The 23,973-nt window shown below is 39.7% G+C and overlaps 3 protein-coding genes across 3 annotated transcripts; 1 reads left to right on the top strand and 2 right to left on the bottom strand.

Moving 5' to 3' along the window:
• The first annotated feature begins 166 nt into the window (after nucleotides 1-166).
• On the top strand, nucleotides 167-12,127 carry LOC149015106 (E3 ubiquitin ligase BIG BROTHER-related-like). The gene is made up of 7 exons (XM_089155431.1): nucleotides 167-635; nucleotides 782-1,076; nucleotides 1,253-1,290; nucleotides 8,353-8,394; nucleotides 10,416-10,540; nucleotides 10,658-10,766; nucleotides 11,256-12,127. The coding sequence occupies exons 1-7, from the start codon at nucleotides 438-440 to the stop codon at nucleotides 11,301-11,303; spliced, it is 855 nt and encodes a 284-aa protein (XP_089011557.1). The 5' UTR covers nucleotides 167-437; the 3' UTR covers nucleotides 11,304-12,127.
• Nucleotides 12,128-14,048: 1,921 nt separating this feature from the next.
• Nucleotides 14,049-15,816, bottom strand: LOC149015105 (uncharacterized). The gene is made up of 4 exons (XM_089156008.1): nucleotides 15,320-15,816; nucleotides 15,098-15,160; nucleotides 14,931-15,005; nucleotides 14,049-14,822 (listed from the first exon to the last, which is right to left on the bottom strand). Exons 1-4 carry the CDS (start codon nucleotides 15,650-15,652, stop codon nucleotides 14,388-14,390), a joined length of 906 nt encoding a protein of 301 aa, XP_089012134.1. The 5' UTR covers nucleotides 15,653-15,816; the 3' UTR covers nucleotides 14,049-14,387.
• A 1,663-nt stretch (nucleotides 15,817-17,479) lies between these two features.
• LOC149015104 (tubulin beta-1 chain-like) lies at nucleotides 17,480-21,514 on the bottom strand. Its single transcript, XM_089155481.1, has 3 exons — nucleotides 20,989-21,514; nucleotides 18,563-18,832; nucleotides 17,480-18,470 (listed from the first exon to the last, which is right to left on the bottom strand). Exons 1-3 carry the CDS (start codon nucleotides 21,383-21,385, stop codon nucleotides 17,791-17,793), a joined length of 1,347 nt encoding a protein of 448 aa, XP_089011607.1. The 5' UTR covers nucleotides 21,386-21,514; the 3' UTR covers nucleotides 17,480-17,790.
• Between the last annotated feature and the right edge of the window lie 2,459 nt (nucleotides 21,515-23,973).

Below are 23,973 nucleotides of genomic sequence, written 5' to 3'. Positions count from 1 at the left end.
ATCCGAAATTCCAAAATATACGTAATACCGTCGGATACGATTCCAATTCAGGAATCCGAACCCGGCACCGTCTCCCGATTCTCACCGGTCACAATTTAGATTATTTAAATTTAAACTAATCACGTAAGGGAAGAAAAAAAAAAACAGAATTATGTCTGAATAAGGAAGCTAATTCATAGCGGTATTGTCGTTGTGGATTTTTATACGAAATAGAATTGTACTTCGATTGAACTCTCTTCTCCTCCTGTTTAGAGTGTCTTTTGTCCGAAATTTTTGATATATCTGTTTAATAGTTCTGATACAATACGATTGAACTTTGTAGTCTACGATTGAACTTCGTAGTCCCTCGATTTGAATGCTCTGTGCCTCCGTTTTCCTTTCTTTTTCACTTTTGCCTGTTAGCTTCTAGGGTTCCTGCTCCCTCTTGGTCTGGGATAATGGAGAATGCAAAGGAAGCTTGCGGTGAAGGAAAAATCAACGATGGAAACCCTAATCCCGCGACGGAACCCCAAGTTCAGGTCGAAGTCGAAGCCGGATCAGATTTGCCAGCGACTCGACCGGCCTCCAGGACGCCATTCACGAGTCTAAGTCAGTTCGATGCGGACCTTGCTCTTGCAAGAGCTTTGCAGGAACAGGTAATTTCAGGACTTCTGTATTTGTTTTGATCTTCAACTCGTACGTTTCCCCACTTTCTTTTCTCAAGTTTAATCTTTTGATTCAGTTGTCTATAGTTTGGGGGAATGAAAAAGGTTTGATTGCGGATGGTTTTTTTGTCCGACAGGAAAGGGCTTATATGATGTTGAGAATGAACGGTGAAGCTAGTGATTACGGAAGTTCGAATGGTGGTAGTTTTGTGGATGATGATGAGGACGACGATGATGATGAGAATGAGGATGAAGATGATGGGACTGATGCTGAAGAAGACGCATTTGATGTGCATGCCCGTGCTGATGGAGGGGATGATGATCGTCAGGGTAATGAATTAGATAGTGACGAAGCCTTTGCAAGAGCCCTTCAAGATGCTGAAGAGAGGGAATTGGCTGTCCATTTAATGTCACTCGCTGGAATAAATCACTGTGAGTATAAAGAAAATTATCCTTACGAAAATACTTGGGTGAAAGTGCGATTGAGTGTTCTGATTTCTGGTAAAAATGCAGTCTCAATAGGTAGCACCATCTCTCATCTTCTCCTTTTTTTCTTTTTGTTCTTTTGGTTGCTCATTAGAGTTTCTTCCAATTATTGTTCATTTTAGGGGAGGCGGAAGACACTGACCATGGCAGTAACTCTCAGGTAGTTTGCTTTCTTTGGTTTGCATTATCATTGTCATCTGATCATCGTTCCATTTTTTAAAATTTGGAGATGGAATTCTTAGTCGTTGGCAGTAGATGTTTAATTCTTAGAACATATTATGCGTACCTGATAAAATATGATCTGGACCTAAGTTTTTTCTCTTATTACCAGCTTTTTATCTCTAGTTAAATTTGTCTATCTTTTTGAAAACATGGTTCATTTTTTTTAAGCTTTGTTGTCGTTACCAATATCTAACCATGATGAGCATTTAATGTTTGCATAATATAATATCTGTAATCACTATGGGGAATAGTGAAAACTAATACTGCTGAAAGCATTAGTTTGTCTTCCTAATTTCGGCGACAAACCAAGGGAACCTATAATGGAGCACCCAAAGGACCACCAACCACCTGTGATGCAGACCCAGACCCATTAAGTATGCAGACTAAGATGAATGAGGTCTAGATTAGTTTTTGTAATTTAGTAAGGTTTTAAGAGTTTATGTCATTTAGAGAATTTACTTTTAGTTATGTTATCATGTTTATTCTAGAAGATAGTTATGTTGGGTATGTGATTTCCTAATTGTTCTTAGTTTCCTAGTTAGAGAGTTAGTAGTTTTTATTTTTACGAGTCTCTTTTTCCTATTTATATATCGTGTAGTTCTCCATCATTGAATAAATGGAAAGAGATCGTTGGAATTAATTGTGTTTGATGAGTCCGGATCACCTCCTTGTCGGTGCTCCCCCTACGCTTCTTCTCCGAAAATTTGGGTGGGGCCATGTAGGACCCACTGGGGTCCCCCTCTAATTCTTTTAAAAAAAATTATTATTCAGATATGGGTCCCACTGCAAATTAGTGGTGAATAGGTGTTTTGGGAGCAGTATGTGCTTCCCCGATGGGGAGGTGATCCAGACTCGTGTTTGAGTGCTTGCATTGCCCTGTGTCTGTGTGAGCTTCTTCTCTCCTCCACCTCACCTAATCACCAAAATAAGAAAAAGGTCCAAACCCACCTCAAAAGAAAATCCAAAGCGCCCATTCGCTCCCTTGTCAAGTTCTCTCACCTTGTTCCTCTTCCTTCCTGTTACTCTCTGTGTATGATCAGCAATCCTCCCCCCCTCAAAAAACCTCCGTATGATTCCTGCAGCAACCCCAACCCGCCGTCTTGTTACTCCTGTCCCTTTTCCCAGTGAGATTTTTTGAACCCTTTCTGTAGGAGTCTAGGTTTCTGCCATATTAAAAAAGCTGCTCCTTTTGGTTTCCCATTGCAAACCATTTCCATCCTCCGGATGCCCTCTACTGCTATCAACTTCCACCTTGTTCTACACCATAAAACCCTAATCTGTTGTTATTCTTTTGATTCCAGCATTATCTCCCTCCCTGTTGATTCTTCCACAGTTCCACCCCTCCCTTTTTTCCTGAACATCAGGTGACCCATCCCTCCTATCATTCCATCGATTAGAAAAGAAAAAGAAAAGAAAATGCGTAGAAAAGAAACTGAGAAGCAGAAGTAGAGAGCCAAACGAGAAAGAAAATATACCTGGTTTTCACCCTGCAACTCTGGCGTTCATGATTTCTAGGTTTGAAGTCTTGTTCAAGCACCAACTCCAGCATTGTCCCCTCTTGGCAGAGGTTGACTCCAATACATACTCTCTGCTGTGTTTTACCTTGTGGACACTCTCACTTATTTCTCCTTTTAAGTAGAAAACCTCAACTAGGAGATTCTACCTATGTTGGTAAATGATAAAAGAAACTCTCCCCCATCTCATCTCTTTTGAACTTTATCTTATTTAATTTCTCCTCTAACCAAAAGTGCCCCCTCAGTTATGTATATGCATACCCTTATATGAGAATTCTCTGTTTTGCTTATACAGTTGTAAATTATGGTACATTTCTGCAATTAATGTCACAAACTTCTATTTATTTATGGGATTTGCCATTAGCTCTTTGATTCGAGTCTCCTAATGTAACTTGGGTCTAGGTTAGGGGTAATTAGGTAATTTCCCTAGACTTAGGGTTAGCCCAGGAAATTCCAGCAAAAAGGAAAGGCTGAAACAGAAGGGGCTCAAACAATTGCTGGATTTGGGACTCGGGTTTGCAATTGATCAATGTAAGGTTTTAAAAGTTCCGCAGAAAACTCCACGAAGAAGATGAATTGCAGAATTTTCCAGGTTGGGGTAGGTAGGGCTGCTTTGGGTAAATAACTGTAGGAATAGACTCTACAGCTTGGGCCGATCCTGGGGGAGGTGGAAAAGGGTCTAATGGGGCTGGGGATCAAGGTGCAGTTTGGGGGGGGGGGATTGTGCTGTATCGCAGGGAAGAAGGGGGGCAAGGAGAGGCTGAGAGGGTTACGGTTGGCTAGGGGAAGGAGGTATGGTGCTCTACTTGTAAAGTAACAAAGCTTGCTGGAACTGTAGTTGGAATGTCTGAAGTAGAAGATGAAGAACCCCCTTATCCAGATTGGAGTAGGTAGGGCTGCTTTGGGTAAATAACTGTAAGAATAGACTCCACAGCTTGGGGCAATCCTAGGGGGAGGTGGAAAAGGGTCTTATGGGGCTGGGGATCAAGGTGTTGCAGGGGGAAGGGGTGTGCTGTATCGCAGGGATGAAGAAGGGAAAAAGGGGGGGGGGGAGGGAGGTATTGTGCTGTACTTGTAAAGTAACGAGGCTTGCTGGAACTGCAGTTGGAATGCTTGAAGTAGAAGATGAGCTAGAACTGATGAATCAAAACACTAAACCCAGCCGCAGGTTACCCCTAGGGATCCCACGACTCTCACAGTCTAAAAGATAAGATCCGTTTGGATAAGGAACTCTATCAAAACCAACTAACAAACATTATCACAACCAGCCAAGTAGCTCTTACTCAAACTGAAACTCTCAAATAACTTTTGAACCAGGACTCCAAAGAACAAACTGAAAACAAAATAAACTTCAAAAAGGGTAGCTGGACTTTTTCCAACTAGGTAGGGCTTGATCTTGGGGGTGGAAAATGACCAAATTGCCGCTGGGCTGGTTTGCCCCCTTGGTTTGGCTTCTAGTTTCGAGTGGGCTTGGGCCCTCTTTTGGCTCTTCTGGGGCAGTCTGGGGCAGGTTACATCATCGTCTCTTAGGTTTTTGGCTCCATACCCATAGTGAGTATTGACAGTCTGACAGATTCCTTTATGTTCAAATTTAGAGTGTGGTTGCCTAATGGAAAGCTCTTCTACTTGGTTGTTGATGAGAGACAAAATGACAATTTCATCTCTCCCATCAGTGGTGGACATGGTCTCAAACTATTGCCAGATCACTATTCACTAGGAATTATGTATTCGTCGAATTGTCCATTTCTTAATATTGTGACATTGCACTTTGAGAAGTGTTTGGTTCTCCTTGATTTTGGAGGAATGAAAAGGCATTCTTGACTGTGACGACAACTTATGCACAGTGCATTCTTTTCAGCTGCACCAGATATACATTTTTTATGGGTTAATTGATGATGCTTGTTCCAAGCCCCAAGAGCTAGCACTCGTGATACAGGCTCAACCTGAATAGCAAATAGTGGCAAGGGAAGATGAGAAGATTGTGTATACAGTAACGATGGAATTAAACCCAGTGGTAGCTACTCCTCATCATGAATTTGTCCTTTCCCATGATGTTCCAGGCAAGGATGCACCCTAAAGCTTCATGTTTTGCCCTTTTTTCCCCCCAGTTCCTGTCCCAGTTGCACACATGTTACCTATAGTCCCCGTTTTTTAGCCTGGGCTCTTATTTCACCATTCTATAAAACTTGAGGCCGAGTTTTTGATTTTCTCAACATTGGGGAATTGATGTAGACTCTTTACCTTTGGACTGACCAAGTAATAGACGAAGATGAGTCAGGTCTCTTTACTTTTAGTGGGATCTTTGTTTGGGGGAATAATGTCTTTTAGTTTATTTTAGAAGTTAGTTATGTTGGTACGTGATTTCCTAATATACCGTTTCGCAGTTGGAGAGTTGGTCTTTACTGCTAGAAGTCTTTTATATCTCCTTTTTTTGGGGATGAGTTTCTTTTATATATGGCAGAATTCTCCATCATTGAAAATATTGGAAGAGGTTTGAGTTGGTTGTGTTTGAAGTGCCTGCATGGCTGTAAAAGTGTCTTCTCCCTCCAATCCTCCCTTTCTTATGCAATTATTGCCCCTCTCTGTAGCAACTTCTTTCCGACTGGCCTTCCACCAACCTGGGACAGAAAAATATCTTTCTGCAGCTCCTTTGATTTAAAGTTGGTCTTATTGACTGGTAACAGTTTTTAGAAATAGATGGCTATATGAAATTGAAACCTGTGAATGCAATTCAATATTCTCTGAGTTTTTAATTCAAAGCCATTTTTTTTTGTTGGGATCCATTGTTTTCTGGACTTGCGTGAATTAGTTGAAGTTGCAAGTCATTCTATGGAATAGCCATTTGTTCTTGCGGTTGGTATCATACTTGTTATGAACTTATGATAACGTCCTATCTTTGTTGGCACCTTATAGTTAGGCTCCTTTTGTATTTCTGGTGCATGCCATTAGTTGCACTTAAATGGTCAGGTACTATTTTTCAAGTGTGGCAATTTGACAAGGGCTTTGCTTTACAATGCATATCAAGAAAAAATGGTGATAATGATACAATTTGGTATAATGTAAAGATGTTTGATGTTTGTGGCTTTTGACTGTGAAGTTTGATGCCTTGGACAAGTTAACACCAGGGTTATTGAATAATGTTCATTTATTTTAGTTGATTATGTTTGTTTCCGTATGAAAGTCGATGGTTGTGGTTAATGTTTTGATTGTCATGTTGTCCTAGTGATGTAACCCTGAATACAGGTGACTGGGTAGGGGCCAAGAGAAATAATTTTTTGACAATATATTGTGAATTCAGATTGGAGGGCAAGAATCCATGTAGCCGACCCCATTTTAGTTGGGAAAAGGCTTATTGTTGTTGTTGTTGTTGTTGTTGTATATTGTGAATTCAGAACAATGACAAATATTAGCAATTAGCATCTAGTCATACACATTATGTAGGTCTTGGTTATATGGTAGACGATTTGGTCCCATGCAGCACCTCAGAGAATAATGTATATCCCTGGTAGCATTTTCTGATAATGACTTGGGAGCCTCTACCAAATATGACAAATTTCAATGTTTTTATGAGCTCATAAATTGGATTTTGTGGTTGCATATTGTATTAGAGGAAATAATGCAGTTCAGGGTTCTTGGAAATTCTAGAAATAACAGCTATAATATAAGAGGATTTAAATAGAACATTAAGAAAGATAATCAAATGTAGCAACCTAAAAATTGAACCAGGTAGAGAAGAGAAGAGGGTAAGACTACTGAGATCAGACCTGATATGACTGTCAGAATAAGAAAGAAGAAATCAGGTTTCAAAGATATTTAAGAATTTCTGTTGTATTTTGTAAATCATGCTTATGGATGGTGGGTATATAACCTTCTATATCTCATAAACTAACGCGTAAGGAAGCTCATATCGCTTTCTTATACCGACTTAAAAAATAAATAGATTCAAGTTGTTACTCTTACAAGTTATTATTTATCCTAGTCTACCATACTAGTGGATTAGGTTTGTTACCATGGAAATCAATTCCCACCCCCACCCACCCCCCACCCCCCCCAAAAAAAAAAAAAAAGGAAAGAAAAGAAAAATGTAGCATCACTACCCAAAGGTTGTTTTTACCCATTGGACTGCGACTAGTACCTTTTGGCCCCCCCCCAACTCGTATCTAGACCTCCATATTGGATGCAACAAGTCCAAGGCAGCTGCTTGAAGGAGCTTACAGACACATGAATCATGAATGATAATGTAGATTTGTCAAATGTCTAGCCTTTCATGCCCAATTGGCCTCCTACATGTTGGGAAAGCTTCTTGATATGACTCATAATTATGTTTATTTGCCTTGTGCCATTTTGTAGCTTACTGTCCTGGATCCCTGAAATTCCACTTATGGAATGGTTACCGATGCTTTTTTGATGTGTTAGATATGAGCAGTTTTAATTAAGTTATGGCTTCTCTGTGAATTCCGTTATTGAGTAATCATGTCAGTTTTCCCTCTTTGGAGGACTGTGTGTGTGTGTTGGCCGTTGGGTGAAGTGTCATGTTGATAAATGTGGTGTTGCTGAGATGGAGGTGTGGGGAAAGTAAGGGGGTAAATTAAAGAATGACCACATTAGGGCTGGGCTGATCCATGACAAAATTAAAGACAGTTGTTTGAGGTGGTATGGCTGTATACGACAAAGGCCCCTGGATAGTTTCAGCTTAAAGGAGTGACCTGCTTCATAATTGGGGAACTACAAGAGCCAGGGCAGATTAACCATAGATAACTCAGGTTCAGTTGGGTTCACTGATATTGCAGGGGGCTAAATACGTTATGAGTCTTCACAGACCCCATAATGGTGGGAGCCTCATGCACTAAGTACACCCCTTATTTTTAGCTTTTAAGACTGCATTTCATAACTTATGTTCTCGGCCTATGCATGCAAAATTAGATGAGTTAGGAAAGTTGCTTTTTTACTTTGAAAGTTGAAGCTCTTGTAGACTGGTATTTTCTGCAGTTTAGTCTTTCCACACTTGCCAAAAGAGGGATCTCCATATTACCATTGAATATTAGGAAGATTCAAACTTCAAACAGACTCTATGAAATTGCCCATTGACCTCTCATGTAGCATAGTGATCATTCCTTTTTTAAACCAAAGGAGAAAGATTGATCAGAGATAACTTTGTTTTAATGTTATGTCTGCATGAAGTCTTTGCTATGCATGTGATAGCATATCTGATCAAAGTTTATTTTTTGAAAATTTTTGATGTACTTATTATTATATTTGGCAAGCCAAGTTACAATTTGAAATTGGAAAAAATGGGTTATTTCTTGCCTAGCCCTTCCCATTCTTTCTTTCTCTTTCCTGTACAGTTAAACCCTATTACGTTATTCATCTGTTGACTTCATAGATGTGGAAAATCAGTGAGATGCATGCTTTGTTTTGCAAAAATATGTGTAATGTTTTGAGAGTAAATGACTTGTACTTACCCAGCTCCCCCCCTTTCTGCACAGGATACCTGGGAAGAGGTTGATCCAGATGAGCTGTCATATGAGGTACCCTGATGACTCAATAATAACATTTTCACTGAGTGATGCAGCTTGCTAACTAAGGTTCAAGAATTCAAACTCGAAGGCCAACTCAAAAACCGAGTTGGTTTTTTTTTTATATATTTTTTAAAAATTTTCTTTTGGCTAATTTGACTAGACATCTCCAGCATTTTTGATGGGGAATGCTCTGAAACTTAGTATATAGCATATTTAGGCCTTTTGAACACAATAGCACATTAAGATTTGTGAAAAAAATGAATATAGCTTAGAAGTTACTCTTGAGATTATTACTTAAATAAAAAAAAAAAAAAAATGTAATAGGACTTGAATCAAGACACAGTTGATGTAACCAGCCAGAGACGGCAGGAGGGGCCGAAAGAGGGCCCAAGCCCACTAGCAGCTTGCAGCCAGCCCAGAGGGGGCCAAACCGATGCAGGGGTATTTTGGTCATTATCCACCCTGGTTCAAGCCCTATTTAGTTGGAATAATTCCAGCTATTTTTGTGGAGTCCTTACCTACTTTTATTTTGTTAATTAGAGTCCTAGTTTATGAGTTATTTAAGAGTTTTAGTTTGAGTATAAGTTCTTTAATTAATTATTGGTGGGTTCCTAAGTTGTTAAATAGGAATCCTAATTAGAAGATAGTTGGGTTTTTCTTTAGAGTTCAAGTATGTGTCTGAAGTTAGTTGGGTTTTTCTTTAGAGTTCAAGTTTGTGTCTTATTACTAGCTATAAAAACAAGTCTAAGGTTGTAATTCAATTCAGTCCTGATGAATGAAATTATGAGAATTGCAGCCAGGAAGACAGCCCTGCAGCAAGTAAAGTCATCCTTCTCTCCAAGATTCTGAGCAACAACCTCCTAGCACCATTAAGTTTCATTCCAGCCCTTCCCTCACCCTTATTCTCTCTTTCCCAGCCTTCGAATCCCTTTCCCCAAAACCTGCCATAATCTCATTACCCTGATACCCCATTGCAGCCCTTTTTCCCCATCTTCTCCTTCCTTCTCTAACCTGCAATCCCCTCACCCAGCCTTGTGACAGCCTAGGCAAACCAACCCCCCCCCCAAAAAAAAAAAAAAAAAAAAAAAGAGGAAAAAGCTCCGTTTTGTGATTGCAGAAATTCTGCAACTCCATTCCCTACTTGAATCTGTGGTGGAAATTCCAAGAAACAAAAGCAGAAAAGAGAACAGAAGAAAGAAAGACAAAGAAAAGAAAGGAGGAAAGAATGAGAAAGAAGAATCAGATTCAAGAAGCCACCCCAAAGCTCTCCTTGGCCTAATCGCAAGAACCTAGCCCCTTCCACCTGTGCCGCAAGCCTTCTTGCGCCCCCCCCCTTTTCTTTACCTAGGATTCCATCTACCCATATCCGTTACCTAATAAACCCCAAGTCTTTCTACTTTATCCTTGGGTAATTTTGGGTATCCCTAAACCCTAAAATTATCCAAATCTATACATTCTTTTTGATTGTTAAAACCCTAATCCATCCCAAAACTCGTCCCATAGCTAATCCTTTTCCCATATCCCATTCCCATGGGCTACCCAAATTTGAAATAGATTCCATATGGTGTGATTTATGGTTGCTGGTTCTAGTTAAAGAGAGGTCCTGGAACATCACCCATATCCCCGGGTTACATCAAGAGCTCTCAGGAACGGTCCCCCCGAGAACCTTAAGCGACCCCTGCACAATTTTCCCCTTCCTCATTAATATTGTGGGCCTCCTATCAATAAACAGGCATCCATCTGTTCTCTTTGTTCCTCTTTGGCTTATATGATGTTAGGTGATATGGTTGCATGCCCATCACTTACCCTAACGACTTTTACTAGATGAGTCCTGAACCAATCTTCCAATAACACAACATTTTCGTGCATCCCTTAGACAATCACCTTCAGGCGTTTATAATTCAGCCAATTACAAATAAAACTTAAAGAATTAACTCACGTGAGATGGATACTGAAACAGCTCTAATTGTTTGACAGGTCTTGCATTAATGAGTTCTATTTCTTTAATTTATTGATATTTTACACCTCAGGAATTGATTGCATTGGGTGAAGTAGTTGGAACTGAGAGTCGAGGACTTTCTGCTGAAACAATTGCCTCGTTGCCTTCAGTTAATTACAAAGCACAAAGCAGCCTGGACGGAAGTAATACTGATCAGTGAGCACTAAAGACATTCTCCTCTTGCAAATTCCCCCCCCCCCTCCCCAAATAAATAAATAAATAAATAAATGAGTGCTTGTAATTATTTGGTGAAAAATTGTTGAAATGTTTCAGGTGTGTAATTTGCCGGTTGGATTACGAGGATGGTGACATCTTGACTCCGCTTTCATGCAAGCATTCGTACCATTCTGAATGCATAAACAATTGGCTTCAAATAAATAAGGTCTGAATTCTTTGTGCTGTTTCTAGCATTTTTTTCATTTTCTACTATGTTATACGTCTTTTATGCTGAGGTATTTTATCTATAGAGCTTCTACTTTTGCTTCCATGGGATGCTTGTATCAGTTTTAGGTTGAAATTTCCTTGGGCTGAATGTTTTGCCTCAGAAATGATCAGTTGATACTAAATAGACTTCTGTTCATTGGTGAATTTTACTGATGCACTTGATGTGCCATTCTTTCCTCCCTTTGATTTGCATGAGAAACACCCCCCCCCCCTTTCACATCCTTAAAACCCTAGGTAATTTATATATGATGAAAGGTATTTTTGGTTGAAAATCTTGTAAATTTGACTAAACTCTTATCATACATCCAGCATCAGCTGTCAACATACTTAAAAGTTCAGAACAACATCGTCTGCCATATGATTTGGTGTTGATCTGTGTGTTTTGCTAATTGGTCAATTCTCAACAACAGTGCTGTCAATTTTGCAGGTATGCCCTGTTTGCAGTGCGGAGGTCTCCATTTCTGATAGCAGATAGGGATGACAGAAGTCATGGGCACCTCCTTGTTTTATGTGTCTGTGCTATAGTGCTACCAGACTTGCTGGGCATGGCTTTGGGAAACTTTGGTCTATTGGGGAATTATGTAGTATTTGCAATTCTCTATTCCCACCTTGGTAATAGTACACCACAAAACTCTCTAAACAACCTCCCCAACCTAGTGCTGGAAAGAGGATCCTGGCTTTATTTTTCCTTTTTTTCCCTGATAGGTAAATATAATTTGCAGATGCCTGCCTGGTTTTCATGTATGCTAGTCATTGTTTACAATGTGATGGTGTCCATTATTCTATTAAGATACCCTTAATAGTTACTAATAGTCGTGTGAAACAACACAAGCCCCTCCTTAGGCCTTTGTTGTGATGGCTATTTCACGGTAGTTGTTGGATGGGTGGGTTGTGGACATGTTTCAACTTGATGGTCATAAGGAAACTGGTTAAAAACACCCTGTGGTAAGTTTGAATTCTTTTAATTTTGGAAAATCAATATTTTTTTTTAAATTTAATTTATCATTCAGAAAAACCTGCTTGCAAAGGGGAATTATGTTTTTTTATTTTGCTAATGAAATATCAATGTTTTTTGAGTTTATAATATTACATTTGGACAAGAGAATGCAATTGAACTGAGGATTCTTATGGTTGTAGATTTGGTAAAATTTGTCGTGAATCAGTTAGGGATTTCCAAGGGTTTTCTTTGACTTCGTCTTTTCTACTTTTAATGGTAATCTTTGCCCTTTTTTGTGTTTTTTATTTCCCAAAGTTCCATCTTTTAGTAAAGGAACCTTTAGGTCGTGGGTCTCTAGATCACAGTGGGAGTTTTCCCTTTCTCTTAGTCTATCTGGAAAGAAGGTTCATCTCTTGGTTTGCTGGATGAAATTCTCCCTGTTGTCCAAAAGATAGATGTTAGGGAATTCACCTCTAACATGAAGAGTAACTTGTGTTGACTACTTTTGTGGTCGGTCGGTGGTGTCAAGCAAAAAATATAAATGTACTTTTTCACTGCGGATGGTTCCCAACGGAGTGTTACTTTTGCATTAGGGGTGCAAATTATTACATGTGACTTCGCTAAGTGTTGGTCATTGCTAATTGAGTAACCTTTTTGGGGGTATCGACAACTAAAGATACTTGATGGTTGGTCAAAAGTCAAAACAAGAAAATAAAGGAGCTCTCTAGCAACATGTGACTCAATAGGAGAATGACTCGATGCATGGAAGCATGTGGAGTTGTTGAATGGGAAGGAAGCTATGGCTTTCAAGGGCTTCTCCTCATTTGTCCTATTGACCCTATGGAAGGCTAGAAATGATAGACTGAATGAAACAAGGAAGTGGTTACCTTTGGAAATTGTAGAGGTAGCTCTTTCTTACTGTGAGTTTAAGGAACAAGGAATCAAGAAAGATAAAAGGATATTAGCAAGACACCAGTTGGACATGCAAAGGATAGGAATAGAAGGTTAGACAATGATGACCATGGTTGGCTACCTCCCTTGCTGCCCAATGTTCTAGTGAGTACCGATTTGGCTTGGATTGAAAAGGATAAAAAGGGAGCAGCTGGTTTAGTGATCCGCAACACTGAAGAGATTCCATTTTAGCGTACTTGGAACATATTTCTTGCTTCTCAATTCTTGAAGGAGAGACGTTGGCATTAAGGATGGCTATGATTCATGCTATTGGAGATTTCAATGAGCATTTAGAGGTTGATCAAGAATATCAACAACTGATCAAAATTATCAATGGGGAGATGGAATATCCCTTCCAAATCATTCAAAGATATTCTATATTTAGCATCCAAGTGTATAAATTTCAAGAACAATGTATATCTCTAGAATAAAGAATCCCAAACCATAGCGTGGGGATCCTTTCCCACGCCGTTCCTAAATGTTGATCATGCGCATCCCTTTATGTGGCACAGGAGATTCCTTCCATAGTAGCTTCACCAAAAGTAGTAATTCGAAGATTTAAAGTGAAGCGATTTGGTCCATTGCCATATTTGGTAAGAGTTTGGAGAATTTCCTCCCCAACCAACCAAGCCCTAAAGAGTTGGTATACCGTATACCCGGAATCACGCATTCCCAAACCCACTTGGGTAAGAGTGTCTTTCCCACTTAAGCCCATCCTGACTTCTCTTCCTTACCTACCCCCATCTTGCTATTTTTATATTCCTTGATCCAAAAAAATTCTCATCTCAGCATTTAATCCCAAAAGCAATTTCTTTCTCATGTACCAAACGCACAACAGTGACTCAGTGAGGAGCTGGGTGCCTGGGTATTACTCCTTTACACTTTTTTTTTTAATTAAAAAAATATATTAGAGGGGTGGGAAACTGGGAACTATACATACCATAGTCGAACGTGTGACCTCTTCACTATAAGTTATCAGCCATTACTGACTAAATAACTCGTCAATAGCCCTAACCCTCTACATTTTTTTGGCGGGCACACCCATCAGTGGCCCTACCCTTCTACATTTTTTTTTGGGGGTAGTGGGGTCCAGGGGGGGGGGGCGCTATCGGTTGAGCAGACCAACTTATTCACACCTTGACCATATCCTCATAAGAGAAAGTAATTGCATATAAATTCAATATAAGGCGGGGCTACAGCGCGGGCCCAAGGGGATCTGAACCACTCCTCCACAGTTATCCAACAGATTCCCTCCACTCAACTGTCCGTCCTCTTAATCCCACGTCAGGTCGAACCCATTGTGAGAGCGGGAGGATGGGATGGTGGACAGCCTGCTTGGGTGGAGAGGATCTGAACTCCTACAGTAACACACATGTGGCTGAAGTTAATGTTAACACTCAGATTGGAATCTAAAAAAAGAAAGAAACAAAATATCCCCTTGATTTGAGGGTCCTCATTGATACATGGTCAAAAGAGATACACATGAATATTAGGAAAAAAAAAAAAAAAGAAAATCTAATACAAAGAAGGGAAGAAATAATCTCCACCTTCATCTCATCTCGTAGCTTGCTTATTACTCTTTTATCAGCTTGAGCGGCTAATTAATATTATATTACCAAAAATTGAAAGAGGAAGGAAAGAAACCAGAGAGAGAAAGAGAGAGACGGATCGTTATCTGAAACGTGGTTTTACAGAGGCCGCGCAGTTTTTGTATCTGTTGATCTCAATCCTTCGTTTCCTGGCTTGAGCAGCGAGGGCTGCCTTGCTAAGTTCATAATAATGAGAATAATCAATCCCTGTAGATTCCTCAGCTGAGAAGTTGAGATCAGGGAGACCAAGAGGGCTCAATTGCTTCGCCATCACAAACCCACCAACCCCAGATGACATAACTGGCGATACCCATTTCAGTTCGCATGGTTCCTTGAAACTGCAACTCTCCAATGTTTCAGATCCGAGTTCCAAATTTTCCATTAACACCACCTTTTCTTTATCTTCTGCTACTGCTTCGGTAGCAGACGAAAAAGGGAATTTTTCCAAAGCAGGACCCGTGATTGATATTGGGGTGGATACCAAATTCTGCTCCTCCTGTTTCCCGCAAGAACTTAGCTGTCAATGACACAGAAAATAAGGAAGTCCTTCAGAAAACCAGTCATGGTGAGACCCACCAGGAAAGTCGAAAAGAACAAAGAAATGAGATGAAATCTGGGAAAATACCTGTTGACTCATTTGTCTTAAGATCGAGTTTTTACGTTTAAGCATTTCATAGTGTTGCATCGTCTTTGGCAGTTCCTGATAAGATTCCAGGAAAAGAAAATTTAGCGGATAATGAACAGAATTAAAAGTTGGTGACCAGTAATCCGTAAAAGTAACCTACAATTTACCTGTTTCAGTATTCTTACGTTCTCAGTTAAATGTTGTATGATTTCAAGCATTTCCTGTTTCGTCTGCAAGCAAAATTGGAGAAAATGATGAATAAAAACAAAATCCAAAACTCCTAACCCTTTAACCCTTTCAAAATCAAGAAACTGAAAAAAGCTGAAACAGAGAAGGTAAGGAAAAACCCAGAACGAAAAGAAGAGGGAGACGAACAGGGGACAGCTTACCATCTTCTTTCTGTTAAATACCATCGTGGGTTTTGAGTCGGATTCACTGGGCGAGAAGGCAAGAGGGGTTACAGGACTTGAAGACTCAACCTTGGGGCTTGATTTGCTGCTATTGCAAGAGTTAGAAAGCAGAGGAGGAGATGAAAGAAGATGAGAAGGTAATGGGTTCGAACCGATTGCAGATCGCCTTTTTCTTACACCCCAAGAGAACGAAAGCGAAGGACCAAATCCATATTTCTCCTCAGCTATCAACTGCGGGAGCTGAAGCATGATTTCAGCGGCCATAAAATCGTCCTCACCAAAGAAGCTACCGTTGCTAAAGCTCCTCTTCATCTTCGGTTGCTTCACTAACTTTGGAGTAACAATCACGGAGTGATTCACAGAAAGAAGCTTTAGCAGAAGAAGAATTGGAGAAGAAGAACGACAAGAAACATAATGGGTAGAGAGCGGATTTGGGAGCAGCAGAAAAAATTGTTCTTTCTTTACAACAAAGAGTTGCCCTTTCTAGTTTCTATTAGGAAATCCATACGCGCTTGTGGCTCGTGACACGTGTCGCACAGATGGATTTTGAGTCCACACTAGGGTTTATGTCATCATCTTAACTCTTCTTCTACTCTTCTTTCAGAAGATGACTCGGGATTGGCCGAGTTGAGGCTTTCTGGCTTTGCCTGATAGATTAGATTAGATTCGGTTTTAATGAATCTGGAGAGAACTAGGGTGATGATTGGTGTCGATTTACTTTGTGAGCTTCTGTAGTTTTTTTTTTTTTTTTTTTTTTTTTTTTAAAGTGAGCTTCTGTAGTTAACAAGTCAACCAATCTATTTCGAGTTCAATCTCCATGAAAAGATTGAAAGAACTCAAAAAGTTTCACATTTACAGAGTATATCTTTAGTTATTCTTTGTTGGCCAGTTGAAAGTGAAGAAAAGATTTTTTTTAGCCTATTAAGATTGAGAAAGCAAGCCAAGCGTAGAGTATATTGAATAGCTTCTAATCCCATGACCTCAGCTAAGATAAAGAAGATAAAGGAGTCAGTAGAACATTTTGCTGGAAGTAAAACATCATTAGAAGCCATTGCAGAGCTGATCTAATGGTTGAAATCAACACCTTTTAGTGAAGAGGTCATAGGTTTCGACTCCTTCGAGGCATATTAATATCTCAATCTCCTGACTTAATAAAACCCGTTTGTAAAAAAGTAAAATAAAAAAATCATTAGAAGCTAACACATAGTTGTTTTAGTGGTGAAACCAACACCTCTTAGTGAAGAGGTCGTGGGTTCGACTCTTGCTGAGGCATATTAATATCCTCATCCCCTGGCTTAATAAGCCTCTTTGTACAAAAAAAAAAAAAAAGCCTTTGATAATCCTCATAGCATTATGGATCATGTGGAGGGATTATACTAGTTTGATTGACACACAGCAGGGGACTGGGACGACAGTATCAAACTACATAAAATGGGAGCCCCTTCTACCTAACTGCATTAAATTGAATGTTGATGGCTCTTTCATCACAAATCGCAAACTAGGGGTTTAGGTGGCATAGCGAGAGATCATCATGGAAAAATGGTATTCTGTTTTGGTAGAGGAACACAGGTTCAAGAAATTCTCACAATTGAGGCCCTAGTAGTGCGACAAGCGCTGTTGTGGGCCTGGGATTTCAACATCACAAACATCGAAGTGGAGACAGACAATCAAGCCTTAGCCTTTATTTTGAATGGAGACCAAAAGACAGCACCATTGAAACTCTATCCTATCATTGCAAACATCACGGAAATCAAACAGTCCTTTACTGCTATTAACATTCAGCATATTTATCGAGAAGCAAACATGATAGCTGATGCTCTAGCAAAGGAAGTGCCCTCACCTAAAATGCTTTTCTTAACATTTCAATCCCCCAAACATCTGTTGGCTCATGAAGTTTGATATGTTAGCAGGTTGTAATAGAGGCTTTTCTTTCTAGTTAATAGAAATTACTTTCACCAAAAAAAAAAAAACGTGACCCTAATAAGTCAGTAGCACGGTAAGGGTGCAAGTTTGTCCCTAAAAGCCTAATCCTTTGTGCATAGAACAAGGTAGTAGCTTTGTCATCAGAAATCATTAAGAGCTAAACTATTTATGCACTTCGAGATAAATTTATAGAATTCAAACCCAACTTCGTACCAATTACCTGTACAAATTAAAATACATTTACTGAATAGAAATGTAAATCATGCCAAAGAGAGCCATAGAATTCCTTAATTCAAACGTAGAAACGCATTACAACATAATATAAATGTAAATCATACCAAAAGATGTTCCAAGGCAGTTTAAAGATATAACCCATAACATTGTCACACGAGAGCAGAAAAATAGCAGCAGCACACGAAGAAAAGGTCCCAACAGAGAAAACACAGCAGCTTCCATACTGACGATGATCAGGGAATCCCATCATTTGAAAAAACACTAATTCCAATTTCAAAATAACCATCACCCATTCAGCCGTAGTTATCTTCAGGTTCATCTTCATATTCACCTTCCTCATCCTCCTCAACAGTGGCATCCTGGTATTGTTGGTACTCTGACACTAAATCATTCATGTTGCTCTCTGCCTCTGTGAACTCCATCTCGTCCATTCCTTCACCAGTGTACCAGTGCAAGAAAGCCTTGCGCCGGAACATCGCAGTGAATTGCTCACTCACCCTCCTGAACATCTCCTGAATTGAAGTTGAGTTCCCAATAAAAGTTGATGCCATCTTTAGCCCTGTTGGAGGAATGTCACAAACACTGGATTTCACATTGTTGGGGATCCACTCCACAAAGTACGATGAGTTCTTGTTCTGCACATTAATCATCTGCTCATCAACTTCCTTGGTGCTCATCTTTCCCCTGAACATAGCTGAGGCAGTCAGATAGCGTCCATGTCTGGGGTCTGCTGCACACATCATGTTCTTTGCATCCCACATTTGCTGGGTCAGCTCTGGTACAGTGAGAGAGGTGTAGTGCTGTGATCCACGGGAGGTGAGTGGAGAAAACCCAACCATGAAGAAGTGGAGCCGTGGGAATGGAATAAGGTTCACAGCCAGTTTCCTCAAATCTGAGTTCAGCTGACCTGGGAACCTTAGACAGCATGTCACACCACTCATGGTAGCTGAGATCAAGTGGTTCAGGTCTCCAACTGCAAACATGATGGAAAAATCAACGCTGTTTAGTGTAAAGTCAATCTCTATGTTGCCAAATAGAAAAACCAATTCATGACATGAAACTCACAGCTTGGATTACTGAGCTTCAGGGTCCTAAAGCAGATGTCATAGAGTGCTTCATTATCTAGGACCATGCACTCATCCGCATTTTCCACCAACTGATGCACAGACAGGGTGGCATTGTAGGGCTCCACAACTGTATCAGAGACCTTTGGTGAGGGGAAGACTGAGAAAGTAAGCATCATCCTATCTGGGTACTCCTCCCTCATTTTTGATATCAGGAGGGTTCCCATCCCAGATCCTGTGCCTCCTCCAAGGGAGTGACATACCTGAAAACCTGGCCAAAAGAAGACAAAGATATGAGACGTAACACCAGCAGTAATAACAGAAACCATTTACCAGTTACAACTCTGAGCAAAGCACTAATACATTGCAAGTACCTAAAGTATTTCGGCAAACCAACAAACGGACCACTTACACCAAATACTCAAATCATGACTTGTTCACAGGCTCCTCATACTCTCCACATAGTAACAAATTCAAAGTAAATTGAATGTTTCATTGAACCAAATTTTCATAAAGAAACTGCTTGCTTGTCATTAACCAGTTTCTGCTTGGTCTCCCAACTCCCCTCAGAAGATGCAAATTTTACAACAGCTAGAAATCGAGAGTTCTAGTCACACTAGCCTGTAGCCTGATCCAATTCTTTGCTATGCAATGGAGGACTATATCAAGTGATTAATGGTCTTGATAAAAATATTTTGTGAATTCTACTATATCATTTTCATAAAATTTTAATCCACCAGTAGAAATTGTCCAACCTGCATCCCCACCTTTCTCTTAAATGACAGCTTCTGTTACCATAGTTTTCCTGCTAAGAAGTCACATTGCTTAGAGGGGCAGGGGGAGGAAACGGGGTCATTGTTAACATTACAGATAAACGATTTGGAGGCATTCAAAAATTCCTCACTATTACCATCAAAATTTGAAAAACAGTGTAGACACCCAAAATTGAAAACAAGTCCAAATTTAAACCTAATCCAGTCAGATTTTGGGCTGGGATGTTGGATCTGGACAATAATACGTGCCTGCTCAAAATGGCCAAGCACGGCTTGAGAGAGAAATGAAGATTGAAGCTGGCTGAGAAAGTAACCAATGGCACATGAGGTTTGAGGGATGATTTTCTTTTTCTAGGGTACAGGTATCCTTCTATTTCCCAAGGGAAAAAGTGCATTACTTGAAACTGTAGTCTAAAAATAAAAGGACCAGTTGGAACTTTTGATTTATTTTGTACTTTTAATACAAAAACAGAATTATTTGTTTTCAAAACAAAAGTACTACAAAAAAAGGTTTTTGAGAAATTTTTTTGAAAAGCGTTATCAAACAGACCAAAGGATGTTGCTGCGACATACTATGCTTCCTGTTCACCCTCAGACTAATACAGCATTGAGTTACTTGTCTATAAGTCCCATCAATATAAAAAATCAGTGCATAACTCTTTGCTAAGGGTTTCATCCCACACACAAAAAGGCCATGATAAGTAGTAGGCCTCAAACAATATCTTGAAGATATTAGTTCATTTTACAATAACTGCCCCAGCAAATTTCACTACTAAAAAATTCTGAACTCATCAGCCTAGCTTTCTTCTATGACAATAAGACAATCAGCTAGAAATACGAAAGGAAGAGAATTAGAAGCATGAAAGAGATGCCTAGAAATCAAACAGGAGGAGAAACGACAGGACGTATTGATTATAATATCAGATCCAGACTATCAAGTAGCAACAATACAAGACTGCTGAATATTATGAATCAAGGATCCAACAAATGCATACAGAATCACATCGTGCTTTTTAATTTGCAACAACAGGGTTTAACATTCATTTGGAAAACAAGAAAAGGAAGGGATACCGAAACAGAAATCACATTAGCCTCAGCCTTCGATCAGAACATCATATAACGTCATTCAAAATAAAAAGCTGGTATGTTTCATTCTGGTAACAAAACACCGTACCGTGTCATCGTCAAACATTTCAGTTATTATCGGAAAGAATCAACCAAATGCGATGACCTTCCCTATATCTGTTTCAAAATTTACATGAATACGATCCAACCTAGATTCTCAAGATCAAAACTAAACAAATCATCAAAAACAAACACATAATGACACGAAATCGACCCTCTCATTATGATCGAGTTTTTTAAGACATTAAAGCGTCTCATATGTGAAACCGTAGAAAGTAGAATCTAATATGTTTTAATATAAACATCGGAATTCAGATCAATCGTCAAAAAATTACCAATATTTCAATGCAAAAAATAAAAAATGTACGTCAGCAGATTGCATATCCAACATCGAACTTTAAACATATCGTAATGTCAAGCAGATGGTTCGTAAAATAAAAGAAGAAAAGCAGAAACGAGATCGTCTCATCCAACAAAAAAAATGTTCATTTACAGAAGAAGCATTGCGGCATAAATGAAATAGTAGTACCTTGCAGACAATCACAGTTTTCAGCCTCTTTACGAACGACATCAAGAACAGAATCGATCAATTCAGCTCCTTCAGTATAATGACCCTTGGCCCAGTTATTTCCGGCACCAGATTGTCCGAAGACGAAATTATCAGGGCGGAAGATCTGACCATAAGGACCAGATCTGATGCTATCCATAGTGCCAGGTTCAAGGTCCATAAGAACAGCTCTGGGAACGAATCGTCCACCAGAAGCTTCATTGTAATAGACATTGATCCTTTCGAGTTGCAGATCGGACACTCCGCCACCAAATCTGCCCGTTGGATCGATGCCATGTTCACCGCAAATGACTTCCCAGAACTTGGCTCCGATCTGGTTTCCACATTGCCCACCTTGAACGTGAAGGATTTCTCTCATGATAGCTCAGATTTTGGTTCTCAAGTACAGATTCTCGCCGCTTCCGCTTAGGTTAATGGTGTTCGTGAGGGGAGAGGTCGGAACCAGAAGGGTTCTTCCGACCTTTTCCTTTGACACAACTGGGTAGACAGTTGGCAAGGCTATAAATAGGAGGCGGTGCGGAGAGAGGACAGACTGTGAGGGAGACTCCACAATAATGGAGCGGCGTGGGCCCCTCTACCCGATCCCCAATATTTTCCTATTTTCTGACAATTTTTTATGTTTTCATATATGAGACAGATTCAGATCTGAATCGGCAATAACCGATCTGAAATTTAAGTCTGGATCAGAGAGGGAGGGTGTACAATACGCTGCGTGGAGGGTTTCTATTGTGCAATGTTCAATGTTGTAGTGGTGTTGCCAATGGTTGGATGTAGAGGTGTCAATTTGTAGTCCGAACCGTTAAAATCGAACCTCAGCAGCTCGTTATAGTCCAATCGGTCCAAATCAAATCTTAATGGGCCATAATTGGGCTGAGGGTGGTGGAGCCCGCACCAACCCGAAACCAAACCGCAACCCGTTAAAACCCGTTTTGTAATTTTACATTAAATAATATTTGAATTGTTATATTACCATTAGCTAGTTGTACAGACAATTAAAAAAATTAAATATGAATTCAAAGATCAAATAATCATTTTACTATTTAATATCTAGGTTCTTGATTTCTATAGAATTGGTGAATTTTTTTTAATGGAAATTAATCAATAGTAACTTTACTTTTCATATAATTTTCGCTTTTGTTGTATGATACTCAATTGTTTCTTCTTGTTCTTTTTCTTATACACCATAAACTGTTAGTCAACCTGAATCTAAACCATTAGCCCAAACTGTTAGCTAGCCCAAACCTAAATCGCACCAAACTGAAACCTGCTCGAAACTGTTATTTTGCTAATGGGCCGTGATACGGAAAGATGAGCACCAAACGGGTTTAACCCGAATATAACACATTGTCATACTAGTCGGGTTACACCGTTCTAACGACAAATGTGATCGGTCCGGACCGGATGGAGCTCCCTCGTTGATCGGGAGGATGCCGTCTCCTGCCGCGTCCTGCCCTTTGCAATCATCCTTGTTATGGGTCAACTCGGTGATTGTGGGCCCGACGGGAGCATGATCCGGAGCATCGCCCTTGTCCGGCTCTTCCAATCTGGGTACACTCACCTATAATCCGTCTACCTCTCCGGTAGAACCATCCTTTGGCATAATCTTGTGTGCTTTTGCCGAGCCTCATTCGGTTCATCATCTACGTTGCCATCGGGGCGGCTGCCGCACAAGCCGGCCCGCATCTCCTTTCTTGCGGGCTCATTGTCCCGGTCGAGGGAGGCTTAGTCGGTCCGGCATTTGTCCGCATCGGGCCGTGTTTGGACTAGGTGTTTTTTAACCCAAAACAGCTAGGCTTAGTCCAAAACTGCTCCAAACTGCACCGTTGACACCCGTAGATGTGATGTTGGTACACATGTCATATATCTACAAGAAAATGAATAGTCCATTTATGACAAGGAAATGGACCTGATAAATTTTCCATCTCATTCGGTTCAAAAGTATTAGGAGAATGTCTCATTTTGAGAGTAGCTGATCGGGATTCTAGATATTGATTAAAAACTAATGATTGACAGAAATTTTTTTTTTTTTGGGTAAACTGACAGAATTTCACAGCCATGTTTACTAAAGAAGAAAAAAAGGCGGAAGTTATGTAAGGTCACAACCATAAGAAGCTCAGGATTGCTTAGTTGGCTAAAGACTATTCTTTTTAAAAAAGAAAAATAAGAGATAAAAATCTCCATTTTGAATTTTACGTGGACCTCATATGTTCAAAAGTATTAGGAGGAGACAATGTCCTTTCTTAAGGGAGAGCTGATTGGGATTCTAAATATTTTTAAAACTAATGATTGACAGAAAGTTCACAACTATGTTACCAAAGAAGAAAAAAGACGAAAGTTATAGAAGTTGACAACTATAGGATGCTCGAGGGTTACTTGGTTGGCAAGTGAATTTTTTTCTCTTAATTTTTTAGATAAATTTTAATAAAAAATCAATGTTTTATTAGTATAAATAGTGGCGGAATCAACGGGGGTTAGTCCAAGTGGTAAACAACTTGGTCCGCTTAAGCAAAATTTTGGTATCAAAAAATCTCTGTTGGAAGACTTACTCACCACAGCTTATGTGTGCAACCCAGGTCGAAATACCGGATTAGTCAGGGCAAAGCCTTGGAAACCGAGGTTGGCAAACCAAACCAAACCAAACCAAACCACAACAACAGTGATGGAGCCATGTTGGGGCCGGAGGGACCATGGCCCCTGGATTTTATGAAAATTTAAACATTCCTATTATTTTTCCTTATTTCTCTTACCTTACATATGAAATACCCCTAAACCCTCTCCAAAAATTAAAAATAAAAATTTAAGATAAAGATGATGGAACAATTGTCATTCTTAATCATTATCTAATAGTTATCATTAAATCTCTAGTTTTTTCTTTATTTTTCTCATTTTACAAGTGAAATACCACTATTTGGTCCCCTCCAAAAATTAAAAATAAAAATTTAAGAT

This window comes from Hakea prostrata, chromosome 5 (assembly GCF_041222555.1).
Source record: "Hakea prostrata isolate BN-2017 chromosome 5, UWA_Hpros_2, whole genome shotgun sequence".
Taxonomy (NCBI): Eukaryota; Viridiplantae; Streptophyta; class Magnoliopsida; order Proteales; family Proteaceae; genus Hakea; species Hakea prostrata.
The sequence above is the reverse complement of the archived record's forward strand: the minus strand, read 5'-3'. Positions and strand labels throughout refer to the sequence as shown.